Source organism: Sciurus carolinensis, unplaced genomic scaffold, assembly GCF_902686445.1.
Source record: "Sciurus carolinensis unplaced genomic scaffold, mSciCar1.2, whole genome shotgun sequence".
In the NCBI taxonomy this organism is placed as follows: Eukaryota; Metazoa; Chordata; class Mammalia; order Rodentia; family Sciuridae; genus Sciurus; species Sciurus carolinensis.
The window spans coordinates 214,082-240,216 of record NW_025920190.1 but is presented as its reverse complement, the minus strand read 5'-3'; the positions used below and the strand labels follow the sequence as shown (position 1 = coordinate 240,216).

At 60.3% G+C, this 26,135-nt stretch overlaps 1 protein-coding gene across 1 annotated transcript in view; it reads right to left on the bottom strand.

The window, feature by feature from the left end:
• Window positions 1–24,836, bottom strand: part of Adgra1 (adhesion G protein-coupled receptor A1) — a 31,396-nt gene extending 6,560 nt beyond the window's left edge. The window contains exons 1-5 of the mRNA XM_047537880.1: window positions 24,459–24,836; window positions 23,493–23,707; window positions 16,864–16,991; window positions 14,874–14,997; window positions 11,335–11,480 (exon numbers count right to left, since the gene is read on the bottom strand). Of these exons, the coding sequence (XP_047393836.1) occupies window positions 11,335–11,480; window positions 14,874–14,997; window positions 16,864–16,991; window positions 23,493–23,495 (401 nt within the window). The 5' untranslated portion in view covers window positions 23,496–23,707; window positions 24,459–24,836. The remainder of the gene's footprint in view (window positions 1–11,334; window positions 11,481–14,873; window positions 14,998–16,863; window positions 16,992–23,492; window positions 23,708–24,458) is intronic.
• Window positions 24,837–26,135: the final 1,299 nt, after the last annotated feature.

The window sequence follows — 26,135 nt, the reverse complement described above, 5'->3', positions numbered from 1 at the left end:
CTGCCCAGGCCCTGGGAGCCCAGGCCTGCCTGTCCGAGCTTGTGCCTCTTGGGAGATAGTCTGACTGCTCGGCCACGGGAGCCCTTCGGAGTAGGCTCTTCATTTGGGGCCCTGGGGCTCTCTACCCTTGGTGTGGAACACTATCCTGGCGTCCTGGTCTCTGTCCCAGCCCCGCCTGGCCGCAGCACCTCCTAACTGCAGGCCATTTCAGCTTCAACTGGGCTCCTGGGGGAGGTGAGGCCAGGGCAGCACCAGGACCTCCTCCTCCCACACCTCTGCGGGCGGGCTTCCTCTGCAGGGCCTTCCTGGTGGCGGGGCCAGGTTCAGTCAGTAGAGGGCGCTGGAGGCCGCTACAGTGCCTCCCATCTGGCTGCCACTTTTCTTGCTGCTGCCACTGGGTGGTCACCAGTGTGGATGGTGGACATGGGTCCTCAGAGGAGCAGCTGCTGCTCCAACCCAGCCTGGCCAGGCCTCAGCAGGTGATCTCACCTGTCCCTGGAGCTCCTCGTCCACCTCCTCCTTGGCCCCCTGACTCTGCCTCAAAATTCACCTTTGCCCTTTGGAATCGATGGTCCCTTTGGAAAAAAGTCTCCCAGGACACAGAGTGACTGTGGGAAAGGGCTCAGACCCGGGGTGCTGCCGCCAGGGTGTCTGTGCTCACACACAAGCCCACCGTTTTGTGGGTGACTGAGCAGATGGCAGGGGAGTCATGATGGAGCTGTGTGGCCCTCCCCCAGCGCCTCCTGCCCAGTTGTCCACACCCTGGGGGGCAGACTCTCTGACCCTGCTCTGCACCCACAGGCTCAACTCCAAGAAGGGACCTGGAAACCTGCAGCACTGCCTCTACCTGAACTCAGGGCCTCTCGGTGACCTACACACATGCACACTCTCGGTGACCTGCACACATGCACACTCTCGGTGACCTGCACACATGCACACTCTTGCTTGCACACATATGCACACTAATATCACACACAGCACGCACACGCATGCTTGCACACACTTCTATCCACATGTGTGCACATGCACTTGTAGAGTACAAAAAAGCACCCTTGTACACACACCTGCATGCACACACATAGTATACAAATGCCTGCTTGCAAACACCTACATGCACAGTAGGTAACACACATGCACATTAACACACATGCACACACACTTATGCTCACATATGCACAGACCAGCACTTACACCACATGCACGCATGCTTGTATACACATGCATGCATGTGCACAAATCACACACACTCTCACACACACAATCACAGTATACAATGCATGCTCACACATTTCCATGCACACAGATGTGCACAGTACACACACACTTGTGGGTACTCACAGTGCTCACATGCTTGCACATACAGGCACACTTGCACTCACTTACATGTACACACTTGTACCCTTGCACACGTAATGCACTCACTCGGGTAGCACACACACAACCTGAACACACTTATGCATACTTACACTCTCACACATTCTTGCTTGCACACTGCAGGAAGCAGCCATGTTGGCTGCCAGCTAACTGAGAAGAAGAACAGGAGCAGGGTGAGGCCTGGCCCAGGATGTGGCTCTGTGACATGAGCCCTGAGGGACGTGGCAATTGGGGGGGTCAGGGTCCTCGAGGACCTGAAGCAGCCAGGTCCAGGCGTTTGGGGGCCTGAGGCAGGAAGGGGCTTGGGCGCTGTTCCTGGAGGCGGTGAGAACAGAGAATGCTGAGAAACTCATGCCAGGGCTGGTGGACGCCAGGCGTGTGGTCTGGCACCCCCAGGACCTCCGGGGTCACCTTGGCCTGCTTGTTCTCGCCCTGCCTCCCTCCTGTCACAGGCAGCTGTGTCTGCAGACGGACAGGTCAGAGAGGCGGTGGCCTTGACAACTGGAGATGAGGTCTGAGACCTTTGCCGGCAGCTGGGGGCCAGGCCTAGCCCTCGAGGGAGCTCACGTCCCCAGCAGCCATAGCCAGGACGCCCTGGGGCACCTCTCTGCTGGCCCTGTAGCTGCTCAGAACAGAGAAGCACAGGCCAAGCCCCTCAGCACTGGGGTCAGCCTCCTCTAGGTGACCATCACAAAGAAGTCCCCATTAGGCACAGAAAACTGGAGGGGTCTAAGCAAGAGCAGATCTCGGAGCTCCTGGGGGCTTGGAGGGCAGTGGGCAGAAGGGACAGGGAGTAGCTGGGGACTGGGGTCCAGTGCAGCATGCTGCCTCTTTCCTGGGAAGGGTCTCTGGCAGGCAGGGAGGAATCGGGGCTGCATGGGCGGCCCAGGTCTGATGATGGCCTGGGGGCTGGGCAGGCAGCCTGAGCTCCTCGAGGACGCTTCCATAAGGGGCCTGGAGTGCAGATGGCCGTGGGGCCAGGACAGGGCCAGCGGCCGGTAGACTGCTCCCTGGTCTATGCAGAGTCAGTGCTGTGCGTCCGGTGGGGCCTGGGTTGTAGACATGGTCTACGTCCTTGGCCTGGAAGCAATCCCATCACTGTCCCATCTCACTCTGGGGACTTGTTCTTTGTGCTTTTCTTAATTTTCCTCAATTGCTCTTAATTACAGTCCTCTCTGCACTTGCGGTGAGTCTCTCTCTGGGAAGCTGCTGGCCTCAGCAGCTCTGCAGTGGACAACAGCTGAGCTTCTTGGATTCCCAGTGAGCTTCTTGGGGCTTGGGTGTCCAGGTCCGTTGACAGGTCCTCTAATGGTTTTCCTTTGCCATGGAGTCTCTTCCCAGGCCCCTGCTGCCTGTGACCACTCCGGCTAACCCAGATGTGATCTTTGCCAGGGGAACCCCCCAGTCCAGTGGGAGAAGGGTCTCCTGGCCTGGTGGTAGGTGGGATCAGAATCCACAGCCTTAGACAGGCGGCAGCTGAGGCACCGTAGCGCTGCTCGGGATGGCTTGAGCTGCGCTCGCACCGAGTGCCTGCGTCCTTTCTGCCCTAGACATTTCTGCCCACACTGGCCCTCAGGGGCCGTCGCTGCACGTGGGTACCAGTCCCAGTGCTACCTGCCTGCCCACTGAGGCTTTGGCCCTGGGCCCTGCAGAGGGATCTGGGGAGTGGGTCCTGGGCTTGTGCTGCCTCTCTGGGGGAATGTGACCCCACCAAGGCCCTGTCTGTCTAGGTGGGGCATGTGTCCCCGGTGGGCCCTCCATCATCTGGGTGAAGAGACTCTGTGACTGGCAAGGGCCAAGGTGTCTGTCTACCACTGGATCTTGGCTGTCCAGCTGCTCCTTGGGGCAACCTTTGCAGCTCTCTGAGGTTGGTTTTCCATCTGTAAAGCTCAGGGGTGCGCCAGGAGACTAACTTAAGGCCCCTTCTTTTTTTTTTTTGTGGTGCTGGGGATTGAACCCAGGGCCTTGTGCGTGCAAGGCAAGCATTCTACCAACTGAGCGATCTCCCCAGCCCCTAAGGCCCCTTCTGACCTGATGCCTGAGGATGCGTGCAGAGAGGTATGGGGGCTGCTTCATTGGGACTTGGAGCTCCCACACACCCGGGCCCTTCCCCTCCTGAGTGCCCTCCCCCAGCCTCCTGGCCCTCTCCATCCCTTCCTCTCCCTCATGAATGCCACCGTGTCCTGCTCCTGGAGGAGGGGTGCCAGCTGTGCCCCACCTCCTGCCCAGCATCTGTCCACCTGCCTGTGATCCAGCTCACTAAGGCGGCTTGCCCAAGAACTGTCTGCAGAAGCAGTTGGGCTGTTGTGCCCCCAGGGCCCTGGCCCTGTGTGGGTCAAGCCCGGCCAGTGCTTGACTGTGAGCACATCCAAGCCCAGGGTAGTCCAGGATTGCCACTGCGGCCCGAGCAGGTGCTCCTGGCTGCAGGGTCCCAGGGAACTGCAAATGTGCCTTTGAAGGACACGTTTGGGCCTGGTGCCTACACAGAGCTGGCCCCACATGTGGGCATGGAACTGTGTCCTTGATGTGCAGCAAGGGGGTCTTTGTGCCTCTGTGATTGTCCTTTCAAACAGCAGACCTTCAATGACAGAAACCACCTGGTGCGTGGCATTGGAAGCAGCAGAACAGACCGTACAATCAGGCTGTGGTCACAGGTAGCTAAATTGAGAATTAACCCCTAAGTATCTACAAAATTGCAGCAGGAAGGTTCAAAATGTCTCCCCTTGGCTGGTGGGAGTGGAAGACTTGGGCGGAAGGTATAGCCAGAACCCTCCCTGGTGGGGAGGCAGCCATCGCCTGCAGCCCAGGCTGCCCAAGACTTAACCTGTCCTAATAGGTGAAGGGGGCAGTGCATGCAGTCCAAGGGTGCGTGTGGAACCCCAGCAGTGCTGACTGTTGTCATGACATGGGTGAAATCGGAGACACTGGCTGGAAAGTGCTCGGATTCAGGGAGGAAAATTTCGGGAAGCCGCCTGGACTATGAAATTTTGGCGTGAAGCCCTGAGGCGGTCAGTCCTTCAGAGAAGGGCTGCATCGACCTGCCCTGCTTTGACAGGAGGGTCGGCTCAGGGGCCTCGGTCTGTGCCCCTCATCTTTCTCAGTTCTGGCACCTCCTGCAGGCCAGGCAGTCCTCTAACCCTGGGCGACAGCCCCGGCCACTTTCTTTCTTTCTTTCACTTTCTTTAAGGTATCTATCTGTTCTCACCCATGTAGTCCAGAGTGGACTGTCCAGTGGCTCCCCCTGCAGAAGGCGAGCCTTGCTCAGGAGGCTGCCCCTTGCAGATGACACTGCTCTGGGAGGGCCAGCTCCTGGTCAGTGAGGGCCAGCGTCAGGGACCTCTGCTCTGGGCATGTTCCCCTGCTGCCAACAGGCAGGGCTGAGTGATCGGGGCACCGAGCCTGCTGAACAGCCCCCTGGACTGCGTGTGCGAGGCTGAGGATCTGAGGCTGCAGGAAGAGAGCACCTTGTAACCTGTTCCAGCAAGATCCTGAATGGTGTCCTGAGCTGGCCTTCCAGGGTGAAACAGCATACGTTTGGCTGATGTAGGAGGAAGGAGGTCCTCTGTGGACTCCCCTCCCAGGGGGATGACTTTCTTCGCTGGACCCTGCTTGATGGGGCTTCTGCCCTGCAGAGCATCCTGCTGCAAGAGGGGCCGTGTTCAGGAAGGCGACAGCCTGAGTGCCGTGGCAGCTGGCCTCCGACAGTGGGAGGCAGTGGCCCTGACCATACACAAGAGTGGGAAACAGCAGTCACTCTGATCACAAAAGGGAAAATTAGAGATGGATTTTGTTCAGCAATATCTAACTCAGACTAGGCACTGAGGCGATGCACCCAAGACTACTCATAGTATCAGCATTTGGTGACCAGAGTTGGGTACCAGGCCCTAATCAGGAGTTCCACATATTCAGTGGAATGAGGTCCTGGCACTGTGTGGGCAGTGGAATAAAGGTCCTGGTTCCCTGTGGAAAGTGGAGGGAGGTCCTGGTTCTGAATGAACAGTGGAATGGAGGTCCTGGTTCCCTGTGGAAAGTGGAGGGAGGTCCTGGTTCCCTGTGTCCAGTTGAATGGAGGTCCTGGGTCCCTATTTCCTGTGGAGGGAGGTCCTGGTTCTCTGTGTTCAGATTAATGGAGGTCCTGGAACCCTGTGTCCTGTGGAGGGGGGTCCTGGTTTCCTGTGTCCTGTAGAGGGAGGTCCTCATTCCCTATGTCCTGTGGAGGGAGGTCCTGGTTTCCTGTGTCCTGTGGAGGGAGGTCCTCATTCCCTATGTCCTGTGGATGGAGGTCCTGGTTCCCTGTGTCCTGTGGAGGGAGGTCCTGGTTCCCTGTGTCCTGTGGAGGGAGGTCCTCATTCCCTATGTCCTGTGGATGGAGGTCCTGGTTCCCTGTGTTCAGATTAATGGAGGTCCTGGAACCCTGTGTCCTGTGGAGGGAGGTCCTGGTTCCCTGTGTCCTGTAGAGGGAGGTCCTCATTCCCTATGTCCTGTGGATGGAGGTCCTGGTTCCCTGTGTTCAGATTAATGGAGGTCCTGGAACCCTGTGTCCTGTGGAGGGGGGTCCTGGTTTCCTGTGTCCTGTAGAGGGAGGTCCTCATTCCCTATGTCCTGTGGATGGAGGTCCTGGTTCCCTGTGTCCTGTGGAGGGAGGTCCTGGTTTCCTGTGTCCTGTGGAGGGAGGTCCTCATTCCCTATGTCCTGTGGAGGGAGGTCCTGGTTCCCTGTGTCCAGTTGAATGGAGGTCCTGGTTCCCTGTGTCCTGTGGAGGGAGGTCCTCATTCCCTGTGTCCAGTTGAGGGAGGTCCTGGTTCTCTGTGTTCAGATTAATGGAGGTCCTGGATCCCTGTGTCCTGTGGAGGGAGGTCCTGATTGCCTGTGTCCTGTGGAGGGAGGTCCTGGTTCTCTGTGTTCTGTTGAATGGAGGTCCTGGTTCCCTGTGTCCAGTTGAGGGAGGTCCTGGTTCTCTGTGTTCAGATTAAAGGAGGTCCTGGATCCCTGTGTCCTATGGAGGGAGGTCCTGGTTCTCTGTTTTCTGTTGAATGGAGGTCCTGGTTCCCTGTGTCCAGTTGAAAGGAGGTCCTGGTTCCCTGTGTCCTATGGAGGGAGGTCCTGGTTTCCTGTGTCCTGTAGAGGGAGGTCCTCATTCCCTATGTCCTGTGGAGAGAGGTCCTGGTTCCCTGTGTCCTGTGGAGGGAGGTCCTGGTTCCCTGTGTCCAGGGGAGGGAGGTTTCCTGTGTCTAGTTGAATGGAGGTCCTGGTTCCCTGTGTCCTGTGGAAGGACTCCTGGTTCCCTGTGTTCAGTGGAGGGAGGTTCTGGTTCTCTGTGTTCAGTGGAGGGGGTCCTGGTTCTGTGTGTACAGTGTAGGGGAAGTCCTGGTTCTGTGTGGACTGTGTAGGGAGGTCCTAGTTCTACATGGACTGTAGAGGGGAGGTCCTGGATCCATGTGGACAGAGGAGGGAGGTCCTGGTTCCATGTGGACAATGAAATGGAGGTCCTGGTTCTGTGTGGACAGTGGAAATGGAGGTTCTGGTTCCCTGTGTTCAGTTGAATGGAGCCCTGGTTCCCTGTGTCCTGTGGAGGGAGGTCCTGGTTCCATGTGGGCAATGTAGGGGAAGTCCTAGTTCTGTGTGGACTATGTAGGGAGGTCCTAGTTCCACATGGACAGTAGAGGGGAGGTCCTGGTTCCATGTGAACTGTGGAATGGAGGTCCTGGTTCCATGTGGATAGTGGAGGGAAGTCCTGGTTCCATATGGACAGGGTAGGGAGATCCTGGTTCCCTGTGGACAGTAGAGGGGAGGTCCTGATTCCATGTGGATAGTGGAGAGAGGTCCTGATTCCATATGGACAGGGTAGGGAGATCCTGGTTCCTTGTGGATAGTGAAGAGGTGGTCCTGGTTCCACGTGGATGATAGGAGGGTGGTCATAGTTTCTTACAATGTCACTTGAGGTGGTTGATCTCCTCTACAGGTGGTGGGACCAATGTCTGGACCTCGTGGAGTCTGGCAAAGTTGCAGAGACCAATGGGCAGGAGCTCAGCATGTCAGACGTGACAGTGGTGGGTTTAGTAACATGTCCTACAACCAGGAGAGGCCCTGTGTGGGTCTGGGTTGCCTGGGCAGTGCCTCCCAGGAGCTGGATGGAACAGTTCAGTGCAGCTCTGTCCCTCTCATCTGGGCCGTTGCCCTCTTGGGGTCTCTTCTCTTGCTTCCTAATGTCCCTCCCATCCTCATGTCCCTCCCATCCTCTTCCTCCCATCACTATCTTTCTTCACTCTTTACCCTGCTCTGGTGTGTGCTGACTCTGCCCAAGGTCACCTTCACTCAGTCCCTTGGGAAATCCAGAATGTCCTTAGCAGAGCTCAGGCCCTGAGGCTATCCCTCCCCAGGGCTCTGCTCTAAAGCTAAGAGCGGCACTTGTGTTGGTCAAGGCTGACACTCAGTTCCAGGTGGTGTCTCACCTGCAGGACCAAAATTCTAGGACCTAACTTACTCAGTTTACAGCCATTCCTGGGTCATAGACCCCAGCAAGGTCTAAGCGAAGCCTGCTCAGGGGCCTAACCCAGGCCCTCTCTGGAGATGGCAGCTCCCCTGGGCACGTGGCCCACAATCCTAGATCTCCTGAGGTCCCAAGAAAGCAGGTGCTGGCCAGCCTGGCTGCAGCTGGCGGCACAGGAGGATGCACAGACCCCCTCCTCCTGGCCCTTCTGCTCCCACAGCACCTGCAGAGCCACGTGACAGGTGCAGATTCTCCAAACATGGGGCAGGAACAGACGTGTCTCATGTGGAGATCACTCCACAGAGACTGGCAGTCACAGCCACGTGGTCAGATGGGCTCTCCATGATTGCACACACCACCCCTAACTATATGCTCTTAAATAACCAATGGCCAAGGAAGAAACCCTGAGGAAAGCTAGAAGAGGATCTGAGCTTGAGCGAAACCCCCATGACACACCTTTGGGACCCAGAGGAGCAGCTCAGAGGGAAATGTCCACCTTAAAGGAGAAAGGTCTCAGATCCATGGTCTAGGTCATGCTGTAGAGCCAGAAGGAGAGAAATCCCAACCCGAAGTCAGTGGGAGAAGGGGCATCAAGACCAGAGCAGAAATGATGATAGACAGGGAAAGCAGATAAACCGAGCTGAGTTTTAGGAAGAACAGCAGTGGTAACCTCTGCCGGACCTGGAGGTATTGGGCAGCCAGGCAGGAAGGGAAACGAGTGCTTGGGCTGGCGTGAGCTGCAGCAGCGTCCGCAGGCACAGGTGACGTGAGGAGCTGCAGAACCGTGGGTGCAGGGACCATGTTTCTATACGAGGACAAGGAAAGTGGGAGCGCCGCCAGGAGGAGCCCTGTACAGAAGCACTGAAGAGAAAGGAGGACCCAGGGAGGCCAACCGGGAGCTGTGGGGCTTGTGCTGCAGGCCGCGAGGCGCTGCCGGGAGGACCCGGGGCTGCAGGTGCAGGATCCAGTCCCGTGGAAGGGGCAGCTCCCCCTCCGTGAACCGCGTGTCCTGCGAGTGCAGGATCCAGTCCCGTGGAAGGGGCAGCTCCCCCTCCGTGAACCGCGTGTCCTGCGAGTGCAGGATCCAGTCCCATGGAAGGGGCAGCTCCCCCTCCGTGAACCGCGTGTCCTGCGAGTGCAGGATCCAGTCCCGTGGAAGGGGCAGCTCCCCCTCCGTGAACCGCGTGTCCTGCGAGTGCAGGATCCAGTCCCGTGGAAGGGGCAGCTCCCCCTCCGTGAACCGCGTGTCCTGCGAGTGCAGGATCCAGTCCCGTGGAAGGGGCAGCTCCCCCTCCGTGAACCGCGTGTCCTGTGGCCCCAGTGGAGCTGGTCACTCTCAGTCTAGAGCTGTGAGCTGTGCTGGCCCAGGCCAGCCTTCCACCTGAGGGCCTTTGGCCTGACAGCTTGCTCCCAGGCCCCGCGCCTGCCACTCACCTGGCCCTGCACAGTCGGGCTGGGTGTTGCTGCAGTGGCCAGGCACCCTCCTTGGTGCCGAGCTTGGCTCACGTCCCGGAGCCTGCCACGGGGTGGGCTCCCGCTGCCTCTGTCGTCAGGGAGCCTGGGTGGGCCACTGCTTCACTGCTTCTCCTCACGCCCAGCAGGCTGTTCTCTGAGGGCCTGGACCCCTCTGTGGTGCCTCCAAACAGGGTGTTCAGGGAGCCCTGCCTCAGTACTGGCCATGTGCACCAGGGGCACGTCCAAGTCTGAGGGAGACCAGGCAACTCACCATCTAAAGTCGCAAAACACCTGCTGAACCTGCTGTCAGGGAAACCACAAACCCTGGTCATGGTTGGGAGCAGGTAGACATGACTTTGACCTTGGCAATGAGTCTACTCAACAGAAAGTTTCCAGCCTTCAGAGGCTGAGGCCTCCCTCTGCCAGGCCTCCATTGAGCCCTCCTCCTCCGCCACACAGCCAACACAAGGACAAGGACATATGTTGGGGCTGAGGGGCCAGCACCCACTGCCCACCAGGTATGGAGAGAGGAGGCACCCAAGTTAACCTAGCCACATGGTGCCCAAACTCATGCAGAAAGGGGAGGCAGCCTTGTCCTGGGTTCATCCACTTGAGTCCTGCAAAATCTTACATGGCTGCCCTTTCCCTGTGCTCTCCCTGGAATGGACTTGGTTTCCCCAAAGCCCAGTGGGTGGTGTGGAATGCACACAAACACCTTGTGGCCTCCGGAAGGGGCTTCTCAAGATGTGGAGAGCCCAGAGCATCACTGGTGTTCCTAAAGAGCCTGTGGGATGTTATTTTCCTTTTACCTCATTGGAGAACTTCAGGCTGGGCCAGGGCACTCGGGACTTGAAGCTCAGAGAGCAGCGTTACCTGGGTGCTGGCAATGTTCTGTCCAGGCTGCTCATGAGTTTTGGGATTGGGACCCGCAGTGCAGACCCCAGATGCCCATTGTAGGGCCAGGGGAAGAGCCACCTCTGAGTGGGATGCTGGGTGGAGGAGATCATGGCAGAGGCTGTGGTCCAGGGTGTGGAGGGCCCTCAGGGGCTCTGAGAGAAAAGCCTCCAGCTTACCAACTCCTGGGAAGGGGCGGGTGCAGCACATTCCCACCAGAGGGCTGCAGAGGGGCAGCCTGCCCCAAATGCTCTTCCAATGGTGCTGGACCATGGTGGAGCTGGGGGTAGTCCTTCCTGGTCAGTGTCAGAGGGAGCTGTGAGGGGCTGGGCGTCCACAGTTCAGGAATCACACCTCCAGCAGCAGCAGGTGCCCGGCACAAGAACCTCTGGGCGAAGTGTCTTTCAAACACTGAGGGCCCCCGGGCAGGGTCATTCCAGGAGGACTCAGTAATAGGTCCAAGGTGGAGACTCAGTGACCTCCCGGACAGGGAGATGAGGTCTGCTTCCAGCCTGGGGGCGCTGCTCTGAGCTGGGCATTTGCAGGCTGCAGTGTTTGGGGTTTGGTCTCCGCTTGGAAGAGCAGACAGCAAAGCTCCTGCTGCTGTCCAGTTACGGTTGCAGTGTGAGGAGCAAGAGGAACCTGGATTTCCGTGCCCTGCCGTGGGGAGAGGGGCCGCTATCTCGCCCTCGCCCTCGCCCTCGCCCTCGCCCTCGCCCTCGCCCTCGCCTTGGGCTGTTCCCGCAGCCCCAACACACACAGCTCCTGTCACATCTGCTGAGTCCCCCTGAGCAGGGAGCAGGGCCCCTTTCCAGACCCTTCCAGTCCCACAGGCCAGCCATGGTCACCTTAAAATCAGTGCCTGAGTGTGTAATGACTCTTCAGCTGAGGAGCAGGTGCCTCTGTGTCACTGAGACCAGGGGCGAGCCACAGCCACCCAGCCCCACCCAGCACGTCATCCCCCAGGTCACCCCCGTGCTGCCCGGCCCCAGGTGACCATGCAGATCTGATCATCTCCAGGCCTGGAGTTGCCTGGACAGGCTTTCCCGAGACCTGGGGGAGGCGCAGGGGCCGGGGCCCCAGCGGCAGAGGGAGCTGTGCGGGGAAACAGACTTGGGTACCTGAGTAGGGGCTGCTTGGGGTACGGTGGTTGGTCTGGGCCTGGGCACGGCAGGGCCTTCTTGGTCACCTGCTTGTAGATGTTCCTGGCGGTCACTCCGATCCACAGCATGGTGGACAGCGTGGAGTAGTGCAGCAGGATGCCCACCTGCAGGGGGAGAGGGGTCAGCCACAGGCCCAGCAGCTGGCCCACCTGGTGACCAGGCTCCCAGGGGACCACACTCTACACCTGTCAGTGACAAGAAACGAGGCTCGGGAGTGTGTGGGGCACTTGCAGGGGTGGCAGAGACCTGTGGCTGGGTAGTTTTAATCTCTTGCAGAGAAGTGGGCAGGTGCCCCGGCTGCCCGTGGCTCAAGCACCCTTCCTGGAGTAGCGCCCACACCTTGGCCTCCTGTCCCAGTGCAGCCTGCGGCAGGAACCACTGCGAGTGCTGCCATTTGTGGCACTAGGTAAGAGAAAGCACCATGGTCGAGGCTCGGACAGCCCGCCAGTGCCTCATCACCATGGAAACGGCCCGAGCGGCGGCCGGCCCTGTGCGCTAGCTAATCACACATTCCGCACTACTTCCTTTCCATCTGATTTCCTGAGACGGGGTTACCTTTGAGGTAATAACCTGACATTTCAAAATGACAAGTAAAATATTGCTATAATTGGAAAGGACATAAACGTTTAAGGAATACAGAGATTCCTTGAATAAAGCTAACGTTGCACCGTTAAAACGACTTATCAAATCTGAAGTTCCATTTTTACGTATGAGTGAACTCTATGATGACTGACGAGGATTTTGTGGGGGTGGAAAGATCAAAGCGCTCTGTTTGTGGTCTTGGAGGAGCTCCCTGCGAGTGGCTCAGGGCTTTCCTGGGCGTGCCTGGCCCTTGGGCGGGGTGGGGGCTGGTGTGCACATCTCAGGGGACCCTAGCCCGGCCAGGAGCATGAGGTGCTGGAGCTCTCTGCCCCCAAGAGCATGGGCAGCAGCGGCCACCTGGGCCTGACCTGGACTTGGAGGAGAGTCTCTCTCGCTCCTCAAGAATCCCCGTGTGGCTCCCCTTGTTGTGTGCACACAGAAACTCAGAGACGTCCTCAGAAGGAGCCCAGCATCAGTCCAGGGCGGGGAGGGCAGAGCGCTCAGGGGTTGGCCTGGCTAGGCTGTGCATGGACACGTCGGGAGGCCAGAGCACTGCAGCTACCTCAGGAAAGGAGATAGCAAACTGCAGCGCTCACGCCCGCGTGTCTGGGCCAGGGCCAGCGCTGACACACGTGGCCACGGGTGTCGCTTATGATGTCACTTAGTACTTCAGTGAGACTCAGGGTCATCTCTGTCGCCATAGCAACGGCCTCTTCTCTCCAGTCATGCAGAGGCCTGGGGCCACTTCTCTGGGCATCCTGCTGTGGTGTTGGGGCGTGGGCTGGGAGCCCTTATTCCCGCACTGGGTTGTGGTCACAGGTGGATGACCGAGGTGGAGGCATCTGGCTCCTCGGTGTCTCCCCTGCAGCAGGTGCTGGAGCCACCATGCTGTGTGGATGCCCAGGCCAGCCCCCTTCCTGCCTGCCAGGCTGCCGGTCAGAACCCACCGGGCTCCACCTCGTGAGCCCTGGAACACATGTCCATCCGGGTCCACACGCTTGGGAGCTAACCCTCGGGGGGGGGGCTGGCTCCTGCGGCCTCCGAGGTGTGTCCTGAGCGGCCTCTGGGCCTGGTTCTGCTCCTCTGGCCGGCAGCTAAGCAGCTCCCAGGGTGCTGCCGGCTTGTCTGTGCTTGTCTTCTGTCCGCTGTTGCCCGGAGTCCAGCTCCAACACTTGAGCGAGGCAGGCTTGTTTCCGGCTGTTCCACCGCACAACTTGGCCTGGCACCTGGCAGGCACATTGGCCAAGTGAGTGGGTGAGTGAGTGGACAGGCCTGCCCCTTCTGGAATGGTAGCAAGAGGTGGGGACGGCATCTGCACAGGCCATGGTCTTTCCTCCGCCAGCTGGCAGAGGGCCTCTTCTGTCCAGAGGCTCTTCATGCTGGAGGGAGCCTTGCCCGCAGAACACCACCTCTACAGACATTTCCTGACTTCCTGACCTGACCCTGCCTGCCGAGCACTCTGCTGGGGCCGGACTGGCTTCGAGCCCCGGCTGCTGGTCCAGGTTGGCTGGAGCTTGGGGACTGGTGCAGGTTCCTGCAGGGGGTGGCGGGGTTCCCTAAGGCCCCAGGGCGACTCCCGGGGCTGTGTGGCTAGCAGGGCCTGGCTGGGGCACACTCGGAGACAACATGCTGGACGTGAAGAGAACAACCACAAGACTGCCTTTCAGAAGGCTGCAGATGGCCGTCTACAGCAGGACACAAACAAGATTCCGGGCGTTGCTGTGGCCCCAGCTCATGAAGGGCAGTTCGAGAGCTTGCCCACCCGGGGGTCTCTTCAGGCATGTGTGACCAACTCTCCTGCTCAGGCCCGGGCATTGGGCTGGCTTCCCGCCTGGACATGGCATGTAGTCACGGGTTCAGAACACGCGGCGGGAGGGCTCAGGGGCACCAGCACTGTCTCCAGGTGTGGCTGCCCTGCCCGTAGAACACTCAGACTCACGTCCGTTCAGTACTGGGAAAGAAGGCGGCCCCCAGGTGCTGGGTGTGACTGGTGGTAGGAGCTCAGGGGAGGAGAACTTCGATTGCAGCCTGGGTGGCTCCTGAGGCACACAAATGCCTGGGGCGAGCCTCTCCTGCAACTGGACAGGTCAGGGGATGCCAACAGCCACTGAGGTCAGTGCTGGGTCACACGGGCCCAGGCCCAAGGAATGAGGCAGGTTTCCCCCGCGCCCATCAATAGACGTCCACTGCATTTGTAGTAACTAGGGCAGCAGGAGACCAGCCTGAGGCCCCAGGGGCCCAGGCAGATGCTGGCCCAAGAAGTGACAGACTGCATGGGTCCTTGGCGTGTTGCTCTGGGTACAGGAGAAGCCCCACCATGGAGCCTGGGCTCAGAGCAGGTCAGGGGCTGTGTGTGCACCCTGGAGCCACAGCTGGGCTCCTGGGCCTGAGCCACAGCCGGATGTGAACAGGACTAGCCTGGTTCTTAGGGGAGGACCTCCACCATGGGCTTTCCAGGAGCAGGAGGTAGTTCCTACTTTCCCTTTTAAACAGCATCAGGCCAGCACAGGAGTGGAGAGGATCCGTTCTGTGGCTTTCACTGCTTTTCATGCTGGGCGTTTTGAGGACCTCCCTTCCCTGAGAGAACAGAACCACAGGTGGTCTGCAGGTGGCCCTGAGCTCCCCTGACCTCAGGCAGGCGGCATCTGGGGTTCTGACTGGACTCTCCCCTGAGCCCCACCCGGGGGCTCTTCAGGAGGGGCAGTGCGGCCCAACTCCTGGGAAAGAGCCTCAGAGTGGGCCAGGCTGGGGGTGCTGTTTTGTGTGACTGAGCAAACTGGGGGCTCCCGGTGGACACAGCTGTCACGCAGGCGCTGGATGGATGCCTGACCCCTTCACAGCCAGGAGGCAGAGTCCCACTCCCACCCCAGGGACATTGAGGACACTGGCATCTGAAGCAGGACGAAGACACTCACCGCCTGGCACAGGATTGGGTGCTTGGTGCGGTTAATGCCGCCAGCAAACACGGTGAAGGTCAGGGCTGCGTGGAAACAGAAGTTGAGGAGCGTGTGCCGGCCTTTCCGGCTGATCCGGATGGCACTGCGGGAGACAGAGACCTCAGGTTAGGAACCGGCACTTCAGGGAAGAGCACTCTCCCCTGAATCACCCTTGGGGGCGCTGGAAGCCCTCAGTGGGGCCAGCGTCGCAGACAAGATGGCGGCTGTGCCAACGCGTGCCAGCAGTTGCTTGGGAACAGCTCCCTGCAAGATCGCCTAGAGAGCGAAGCGGAGGCTCTGCAGAGTCCACCAGTCTCACAGCATGGCAGATGAAGGGACGCCATGTCTGGTTCCCAAGATGGGTTCCTTCCTCCCAGCAGGTGTCTGACCCTTGGGGAGGACATAGCTACGTGACTGGGCGCCCACAACCTGGACTGGGATGTCACCTGGGCTGTGACCATCTCCATGACAACAATGTGTCTAAGGCGCTGCCCAACTGGCGGGGGCCAGGGCTTGGTGCTGCCATGCCTTGGACTTCACCATGGCCCTGAACATGTCTGGGTCTCTTCCATGATCCCGGGGCTGAGGTCCGACTGTGTGTGCCCCTGTTCCTATGCTGAGACGTAATCACCCAAACAATGGAACCGAGAGTGGGATGTCTGCAGAGCTCCAGTGAATGGGATCAGGGTCCTTGTAGAGGGACCAGGAGCTGCCTGCCCCTTCCACCACGGGAGGACGCAGAGAGCAGGCGGCTCTTGTGGGTCAGGACACAGGCCTCATCAGGCACCGAACGATCACTGTGCTGATTTGGGACTCTTCTGTCTCCGGAACTGTGAGAAATCAACTTCTCTTCTAACTTATTAATGACCCAATCTCCGGTCACTTATCATGGCAACCCAGTGACAAAGACAAGGACTTCAGACCCTCAAAGCCCCTTCCCATGGCCAAGGCCTCTGTTCCTGCCCTCCTCTCCCATGACCAAGGCTTCTGTTCCTGCCCCTCCTCTCCCACGACCAAGGCCTCTATTCCTGTCCCTCCTCTCCCATGACCAAGGCCTCTGTTCCTGCCCCTCCTCTCCCACGGCCATGGCCTCTGTTCCTGTCCCTCCTCTCCCATGTCCAAGGCCTCTGTTCCTGCCCCTCCTCTCCCATGTCCAAGGCCTCTGTTCCTGCCCCCCATGGCCTCTGTTCCTGCCCCTCCTCTCTCACGGCCATGGCCTCTGTTCCTGTCCCTCCTCTCCCATGTCCAAGGCCTCTGTTCCTGTCCCTCCTCTCCCATGTCCAAGGCCTCTGTTCCTGCCCCTCCTCTCCCATGACCAAGACCTCTGTTCCTGCCCCTCCTATCTCATAGCCATGGCCTCTGTTCTTGTCCATGACTGTGACCTTGGCTCCCAGACCTCTCTCTATGATTGTGGCTTCGAATGAACCTGAGTGACTTGCTGTCTTGACTGCATCCCTGTCTCTGCGCTGTGGCCGTGGCCAGGCCCAGCTTGACCTGTGTCTTGGCTGTGGGTGGCCTGGCTGTGTCAGCACCCTGCTTACAGCTCAGTGCCGCTGCAGGTGACAGAGACCCTGAGGCCATCCCCGCCCCAGGCAGGGTGGCCAGAGCCCAGCTCAGAAGTAGAATCCAAGCAGACTGCTCTTCCCAAATAAAAAGTCTCAGCACGGAGACTCGTGGGGGCTCTGCCGGCCTCGGGCATGGGCTCTCGGGCGCTGACCCACAGGCTCCCGCTACAGGAAGGGCGTGGAGCTGCAGCTGAGGACAGATGGAGGCCCTGAGTGGAGGGCGCTGACCCACAGGCTCCCCCTACAGGAAGGGCGTGGAGCTGCAGCTGAGGACAGATGGAGGCCCTGAGGCCACCGAGTCGCCCTGGGTGCTGGAGGGCGTGCGGGGTCCCCCAGGGTGTCCTGACAGGGGAGGGGCTTGCAGCCGAGGGCAGGCGTGCGGGGCCAGCGGCTGCCAGCCTTACCTCCGGTGCACGAGGTAGGTGAGGACGGAGGCCAGCAGGCAGAGCAGCATGACAGCGGTGCAGGCGTAGACCACGGGGTGCAGGAACGCCCCTGGGGCCGGGGGCAGGGAGAGTACGGTCTTCAGATCCTGGGGAGGAAGCAGAGCCGCCGTGTGACCCCAGGCCAGGGGTCGCCCGTGGCCGGTCAGGGGCCGGCCTCCCCTCTGGTGGCCCAGGCGCCCGCTGAGGGGTAGGTGGTGGCTGAGAAGACCCTGCCCAGGAGAAGGGGTTCTGCAGCGGCCTCTGCCCGCGTGTGCCCGGTCCTCGTCTGCCCAGCTCGGCTCGGCTGAGGCGTCCTGCGTGCTTCGACGGTGGCTCTCAAAGGGTGGTGTTCCTCCAGAGCGGCCCTGCCTCGCCCGGCTGTCCGCGGTGGCTGGCACAGGCAGGGTGGTACCGTTCAGACATGGTCATCCCCACAAGCCAGCGTGAGACAAGCAGGGGCGCTCAGAGGTGAGGTGACCGCTACGAGGTGCGACCTGAGCCACCCAGGCGGACCAGCTGGGTGGTCACAGTAGCCGGGAGGGCTGCGTCCGGGGGGTGGTCCTGAGCCGCCTCTGTAGGGTTCATCTTCCGTCCCTGGCGAGTGGAGCCCTCTGTATCCTGTGGCCGTGTCCTGAGCCGCTTTCCTCAGACACACCACCTGCCATGACGCTCTGCCTCACCTGGGCCCAGAGCTGTGCCGCCGGCCAGCCGTGGACTGAACCTCTGAACCCCTGAGCTGGAATGAACCCTCCTTCTCTACATCATCCTCTTGGTCACAGCAACGCAGAGCAGAATGACATGGACACGGTGCTGACCTCCGCAGCGCTTGCCTGCCAGCAGATGCCCGCTGGGTCTCAGAGACCTTGCAGAGAGGCGGGGAGACACCACCCCACCCTAGCCCACCGAACCTCACACCCACCCCTGCTCTGCTCTGAGCCACCCCTGGGAGTGGGCAGCACACTGCAACAGGTCTGTGCAGGTCGACCATGGCCGACGGAGGAAAAGGCGTTGCTGTGGATAAACACACGGGGGACCAAGGACCTCGCTCTCATCTCGTTCCCCACTCCCCTGTGCATGGCGGCAGAGCCGAGGGCTTACAGGTGAGCTCGACCTCCTTGCTGGGGTAGAACCGACCCCCTGGGGGAAATGCTTGCAGTGGATGGAGGTGTCCCCTTACTGCCCCATGTGGGTCTGGGCAGAGGGTCAAGTCTCAAGGCGGCTCTGGGGGGCCATGCCCTGGCCAGGCAGCAGCTGCCTCTGGTGCTTACTGTCCTGCTCTCTGTCCCCCCAGCCTGCTGGACGTGGGCAGCACAGGGCTTCTGTCTGAGGGTTAGGTGTAGACAGGGCAGAACACGCACGACTCTGGGAGACCTGGAGCTGCGGGACTCTTGGGCCATGCAGCTGTCCTCCTGCCAGAGGGCGAGTCCACCGGGAGACCGTGGCCTGCAATGCGAGACCCCGAGGTCCCCTGTCCCTGATGGACCAGGAAATGGCAAGCCCCATCCTGGCCTTCAGGAAAGCCTCTTCCTGGACCTTGGCCAGACCTGCCACACTCGCGGAGGAGCCTCTGTCGGGAGGCCCTGCGCTGCTGAGTGAGGGTGTCTGGGAGGCAGTGGGACTGGCTGCTTCCCCAGGGCAGCATTTGCAGCAGGTCCTTTCTTCCTGGACACTAGTCAGGCTCAGGTCGGTGATGGGCGTGGACACAGCCCTGAGGGTTTGGGAAGAGGAGGCTGCCTGGAGACTCCTGGCCCCCGTTCCCTCTGAGAAGAGCAAAGGTGGAAGGGCCCGTCTGCATCTTCCGAGATCCCTGGTTCCCGAGGGTCAGGGGCCTCCTGCAGCATAGTGGCCTGCCAGTGGGGTGAGAGTGGCCTCCTCTGCCTGGCCTACTGGGGAGCTCACGCATCTCCTGGTGCCTGACCTCCAGGCATTGGCTATGGGGTAATGGGGACCCTTGTGTCACCTTGGGATGGCCAAGGCTGTTCCTTGTCTGTCACGGTCAGCATGTCCTGGAGAAGTCCTGTCGAGTTGTGTGGCGAGTTCCCCGCTGCTGAGAGGGGCTACTGTGAGGGTTTGAGGGCAGAGGTCCGGCTGGGCACAGCGACGTCTGGCTCCTCCTCCGATGACGATGACCCGCTAGGCTGCTTCGGGCTTCACACCAGCGTCTGGGGCTCATGAGTCCTCCACAGCCTTCCGCGGGGCCACTGCCACTGCAGTGGGACATGTGCTGGGCCAGCCTTCCTGCCCGTTTTGGCCTGCTCTGCTGGGGCGGGGTGCGGGGACAGTCACAGCACAGGGAGGGCTTGGCTTGGCCTGAAGCGGTGTCTGCAGCCTCCCTCATGACCCTGCCCGCCGCATCACTTCTGTCCCCAGGGCCCACGTGGAACTTGCACTTGGACACACCTCGTCTGTGGTTCCAAGTCACCTGGCTATGGCTGGCCTCGTGAGAAACTGGAACTGGTTTTTAATGCAACAGGCCAACCTCTCAGTGAGCCAGCTCAAGACTCAGAGGTGTTTATAGAAATGCCACCGGGGCAGGGGTATGTCCCACCTGCCTGGGGTGGGGACCCGCTTCTCGCTGGGGCCTGGGGATGATGCAGCAAGATGACTGGGGTCAGGAGTGGATTCCTCAGGAGCGCTCCTGTCATAAGGATTTGATTTGGTTTCCTGTTTTTCTTTCTCCAAATTAGTTACCGGCAGTGCCTTTCTACATGTTTAGAGTTGGCATTTAAAATTCAAAGTAGCTAATGCAAAATAGAGATGCATTTTACATTTCAAAGTTCACACATGGGCAAGTTCCTGTTGGAAGAGTTTGCTGTGCAAATGTTCCTTAGGCACGATCTTGGTGCCGATCCCACGTGCATTGGAATCTGCCCGGCTTGGGTGTGTAAGTCCTCTGATGCCAGGAAGCTGGGGCACCCAGGTGCGGGGACAGAGAGGCAGTGGCTCTCAGGTCCGAGGCTGGGGATAGGTGGGAGGACCTCTGGGCCGGGAGGAAGGGACCAAGGCCCCAGCCTTCTTGGCCCTGACGAGAGGCCTGGCAGGTCACTGGTTTCTGTGCCCACAGGCAGCAGTCTGCCTCAGAGGCCACTGGGAGACGGCTCTGTTCCCTGGGAAACATGGCGTCCCCTGGACCAAAGTGCTTGGCGCTTAAGTCTCAGGGGCGTCCCCGTTGTCCCCAGAGAAGCTCGTACCCCTTTCTCTTATTTTAGGAGGACACATCCTTTGTGGCGTGTCCTGTGAAGGACGTGTGGGATGGTAAGAAGTCAGGAGGGAGAAGGTGGGAGGAAGACTGTGCTCAGGCTCCGGGCAGCCTCTGTGTGACGGTGGGCAGTGAGTGCCAAGCAGGGACAAGGCCACTCTCCAGGCCCATTCCTGAGCAGGGGGCGCCCTGAGGGCCGGGCCTTCGCTCCCGGTTCTTCTGCTTTTGCCTCCTTCTTCCTAGTTCTTCTTGGTTCTGTGGAGTCAGATCGATGTCATCAAGGCCTGAAGTGTCCCCTATGCCTTTATAATGACGATCGCATCTTATTGAGCAATCACGTTTTCATGAAGGTGTTTCTGGGAAAGCCAGAAGACAGGTGACCTGCTTGCTCTCGACACAAACGAACCTGCCTGGACACGACGTGGATACTGCTGCACTGGCTGCATTTTGGAGGGGTGCACAGGACAGGGAGATCAAGGAGACTTTCCTCCTGGGCTGGGGGCTACTTGCTTAAAGTTCGGAATTTGAGGGGAAATGTTCAGTAGGACGACGCTCTCCACCTCTGAGATCAAGGTACATTTTAGAAGTTTTCAGATTGGAGAGAACAAAAAGCAGCAAACTGAGAAGACTTGTCAGAGTTCTGAAACGTCGGTGGGGTGCGCTGGGAGGTGGAGAGCTTTCCACACGCCAGGCCCTGGTCCAGTCTGCTGCCTGCTGGGCCGGGAGGGCGCGCACACTGCAGGTCTGTCATCCTGACCAGGGTCTCTTATGTGCCTGTCAGGAGAGAAGCGTCCAGGCTCCTGCCCACCACGGAGCGCCCGGGCCTGGCCACATGGCGTGGATTCAGAGGGGAGCAAACCACCACAGGCGCGGCAAGCACCTTCCAGCAGCTCAGAGCTAGACAGTCCCATCACCTACGTGGCCTGGGTCCTGATTCTCGATTCTGCCAGAGCTGACCTCATGCAGGGGCAGCCCTAGGGCAGCAACTGAGGTCCCCATCCATCTGGGGCACTGTGGGAAAAGAGGCACTATTCTGGGGCTTGTCTCTGTCCTGTGCAGCCACAGGGCCAGGATTGAGGTCTCTGTGCTCCAACTCCCTGCCTTTGGGGTGGTGACCCCATCAAGCCTCTTTAGAATGTGGGGCGCTAGTGCTTGGAAGGGGGGAGATAAGGGCTCCCAGCGGTGCTCCAAAGCACCGTGCATGGGGACCCTCTGCTCCAGCAGGGGCTGGGCCAGTTCTGGCTTCTGGCTCCATGATGGGCTTGGGGCCCTGCTGCATGTGGCAGAGGACCTCCCAATGACAGCCCCAAATCCAGAGCATAGGGGTAGAGCGAGTCCTCAGTGAGACCCCCAGTCTGGCTGCTGCTTCCATTCACAGCACCAAAACCCACACAAAGCCCGGACATCGGACACTGTGCAGCAGCGGAGGAGGGAGGGAGCGTGTCCATCGCCCCCTCTGAGCGTGCAGATAGGTCCAGAGGCCAGCGCGTGCCACCTCACCCCACTGTGCACTCGCCCCCATGCAGCATGCCACGCAGCACCTCCCCACCGTCCACCTCGGCCCCATGCCACCCGATCCCACCCGCGACCCGCCGTTGTGCGTCGCCCATCCTCCCTGCTCTCCCGACTCCTCCAACAGCGTGGCTGGACCACCAGAGCCACACACCTGAACAGCACCTTCGTCAGCTCACCAGGAAGCAGAGGGAGCACAAAGTCCTGCACGACCTTTACTGCAAGTCACTGGTGTCACTTGTTCCCTTAGGAACAGGTGTCCTTGGAGTCAGGAGTGAGGGCCACAGATGAGAGTAGCCGCATGCCTCTCAGAGTCGGCTGGGCTTCCCGGCTCATCACCTGTTGGGGATGCAGCTGGGCCACATCTGCTGTGCCTTTTAGCAGCAGGGATGCAGGGGTGCCGTGGGGAACGGAGGTGGCCTCAGTTTCACAGTGGATCTGGGTCCTGAATGATGTGTCCCCTCTGGCAGGGAGTGGCTTGTCCTGTCAGAGCTTGCGTCCAACAGGGCCGTGTCCAGGGAGGGATCCTGTCCAGGGAGGGAACCTGGCACAAGGCTGTGTTGTGGTTTGGAAGACCAGGAGCTCTGTCTCACACAGGGAGCAGAGGAGGCTGCTCACTCCTGGACAGGTGCTGGGGAAGCTGAGTGGGCATTGTGCAGGCAGTCACCGTGCATCAGAGGCCCCCGTCTGGGCCCCAGTTGGACCTGCCCACACACCTGCAGCACAGCCCCTAGACCCACGGAAGATATGAACCCCAACAAGGCAACTTGGAGGTGGACAACACACTTGGTGCCTTTTGGATCCTCAGGTGTGGGTGTCATTTGTTAAGAACAACCCCACAGACTGCTGAAATTTCACTCTGAGTCCGAGTGCCCAGGCAGGGCTGCTGCCATGGCCACCCCTGCCTTGGGAAGCCCCGGTCAGTCCGCCTGGCATCTGCCAAGGGCAGGTTTCCACTTCACAGGTGCTCTGAATCGTAGGACAGAAAGCCACGCATGATGCCAAGTGCAGGGACAGCCACGCTGGGCGTGGCACCTGGGGAGCAGCGAGGGACTGGTAGGAGGCCAGGGCCCAGGGCCTGCCTGCTGTCCTCTGAGAGCCACTTGAACCTTGAACATGGTCGCCAGGTGTCCTAGAGGGCATGTGGCCCTTGACCTTCAGCCTTGGGGCTCGTGCTGAGTTTTGGCAGAAAGCATCTCTCTTGTTTGGACCCTTTGAGTCAAACAAGAGGAAAACCAGGTGGTGACTCAGAAAGAAGCCGCTCACGAGGCAGACGCCGGGCCTGCTCAGAGGCGCTCCTGCCGGCCTCTGGGCCACGGGAGCGCTGTCCCGCAGGCCATCGGCATTCCCCGCACGCGCCCGGCCGTGCTGCCCCATCAGCTGTCCCTCATGAACACACACAAAGCATTATTTACTTGCTGTCCGCCTGCCTGGAGGGTCTAGACCTGCGGCAACCTCAGCAAGGCTGTGGGAGCCCTCAGCAGGGTCCTGGTCCCTGCTCCAGTCAGCTGACCACAACGTGCCCCTTTCTGGCAAAAAAACCGCATCAGATAAGCTGGGGTGTGGGGGAGGGCCTGTGACGGCTGTGGGTCCTGAGGGGGAGGGACACCAGGGGCCAGGCAAGGCCTTGGTCCCCACAGGACGGACATCAGTGGACTAAATGATTTGACATTGCCACACGCCTGCAGCTAATCAGTATGAACCGCACTGAGCCTGCAGCCAGCAGAAGGAACTGGGCAGGCAGCGAGACCCAGGGCGGGCCCCCGCCCCCACGAGCTTCCCCACACAGGACAGGGCTGCCCTTAACTGGCTGGCCACTCCTCACCCGGCTTCCCTGACCAGGCTTCCTCCTTGAATGGGGGTCGCCCAACCCATGGCCCGGGGGTCCAGTACTCACCATGAGCCCTGCAGAGTCACCCAGGCAGGAGCACTGGAGGGGACTGGCTTGTGGCAGAGAGGGTTATGTCGCGCCCTTCTCCCCGCCAGCCTCCATGGCCATCCAGAAGGTCAAAACCCCAAATGGCAGCCTCGGGTCCAGCTTCCTGACGAGCCTGCCTCAGGGTGCCGGGGTGGCCGCAACAGGGCGGGCAGGGGTCTGCAGGCTGCGCCCATCTGTAGAGACAGTGCATGGTCAGTGGCACGTGGAGGGTCCTTCCATGATCCGTGGCTGGCCGACCCCTCGCCAGTTACAGGTCAGCACTAGTTGCCGACTCCGATGGGGAGCAGCCGGCACCTCTGGAAGTCTGCCCCTCCTGGACTCCTCTCAGCTGGTCCTGCCTGTTGGAGTCTGGCTCAGGCTCCGTCCAGGGCATGAAGGGACCTGGGTGACAGCCCGACTCGCAAGTTGGGGACTTCGGGGGAAGGAGGGAAGTGCCGCCAGCCTGTGCCTGCCCTCCTGGGCAGTACTCCCCTCCTTGTTTAAAAATCAATCTTTGCTCACCATCCAGTACAAGAACCAAACTCGGTCATTTCAGACAAAGCCAAATAAACATGTCTGTCAGTTTAAATCAAGAGAGTCAAATAAACCTGAATGACTCTCCGGCTCACAGCCAGACCCGGCAGGCGGAAGCTCAGGCTGCCGGTGTGGTGGACAGGGCTGGCACCTCCCACAGTGGCTCTCCCCCGGCCGGGGCTGCTGGCTTCACCGGGCTCCAAGACTCAGCTCACCCAAAGTTATTCAGACCTGCTTCTCCAGTGCAGGGGCTGTCTCTCCCCCAGGTTGGCATTTTTGCCCAAGAAATGGTCCTGATGAGTGGACTGTCTCCAGCAGCTCGACCATCGCCTTGGCTGCTGGTGTTCCCTGCCTCCCTGCAGGAGGCCCCCACCCACCGCTCAGACCCCAGGACCAGCACCAACTTCTCACCTATTTTGGCAGAGATGGCAGGAGGGGTGCTGGCCCCCTGCCCCCACGTGCAGGCGCAGAGTGGCGGGTCCCCAGCGCTGGGGAGCAGATTCCCATCGCCGGTGGCATCAGACTGGAGCTTGCAAGTGCGGTTATCAACAGATTGCAGGGCAGCACCCGCCAGGAGCTGTGGCCAGCGCACGGCACGGTGGTGACTGGCTCTGCACCCAGAGGATGCGTCAGAGCCAGGAAGAGCAGGCACTCACCGCGGCTCAGCGGGCGGCTTCCAGGGCCCGGGCGGGGGGCGCCTGCCGCCGGTGCCTGCCTTCCTTCCGCGCGGCGGGCAGGGACCAGGGACGGCCGGGAAGCAGGAGCCGTAACCATGGGGACTGGGGGAGGCGCGGATGGCGGCTCTGTGGCCGGCTCCCTGCCGCAGGGTGGAATGGTTCTTCCCAGCGAGGCGGCCAGCCGCCCGCCCGTCACACTGCAGAGCCGATTTAAAGAGACAACCGCCCAGGGTTTATGCTCCCCTCCAACAGACTCAGGGGGCCTGAGCGCTCCCTCGAAAGGAGGGCCTGACGACGGGGCTTCGATTTTAAGGAAGATCCCTGCCTGTTGAGACTCCAAGAACAGAAACGTGAACCAGGAAACTGATTTTGGAGGAGTTTTCATAGTCTTTGTATGAAAATATCCTTAAATCCAAATATGCTAAGCCTGAGGTGAAGCCCAGTCCATCCCAGCGTGAGTCAGCAGGCTGGTCCTCCTGTGGACAGGCCTTGTCAGGCAGAAAGTGGCCCCTTCTGCCCCTGGAGGTGCCCTCCCTCTCCTGCAGCCTGGGCGATGGAGCTGGGCCTGCAGAGGACAGTGCTGGTGGAGCAGGGTGGGCCCCACTGCCCCACACCAGCCCCAAGCAGCCTGGGGGCTCTACCTCCCTCACAGCCCCTCCCCTGGGGGTGCCTGGGGCAAAGCCAGCTAGTGGGGCTGTGCCGCCTTCCTGGGCTCTCCACCTCCCTCCCAGGCCTCACTTCCCTGTGCTCAGCCTGGTGCCGGCTCCAGGGCATCTCCACATACCTGCTGCCCTGGATTTTGAGGGTCCCCAGGATGTGGGCCTGGCCAGAACATTGTCTGGGGGCTGTGTCCGCCCTGCACCTCAGCTGAGGGATGTGAGACCCTGGGGCCTTCATCTGCCCACAGCCTCCCAGGAGTCCTGGAGACCACCTGGTGTCCCGACTTCTCAGGATGGCTCCCCCAGGGTTGGATGGTCCTGAACAAATGGGTAGGGAGGGACCCTGGGCCAGGAGGGTTCTGCTGGACATCTGTGCCCCACAGACTCCAGAGTCGGTCCTGGTGTGCGGAGCAAGGTGTCCCACCTCCTCCCAGAGGGGCTGGAGCTGGAGCTTGGAGCCACCCTGGCCTGGAGCAAAGGCCTCAGAGCTGCTGTGGACCTGGTCTGGGGCAGTACTGGGCACAGATCTGTGCTTTGCTCTCCCACAGGGCAGGACATGGTGACCTGGGAAACCATGACCCAGCTGTCAGCTGCCTCATGGCTCAGTCTGCCGTTGGGGCCACCTGGCCTGTCGATGGGGTGCACGGGCCTCACGCCCTGGGCTCTCAGTAGGCCTGGAACCTTGGGTCTCCTTTCTGCCTCACCAGAACTGCCCAGCTGGCCAGGGCAGGAGGGTGGAACTGGCCCCCGGG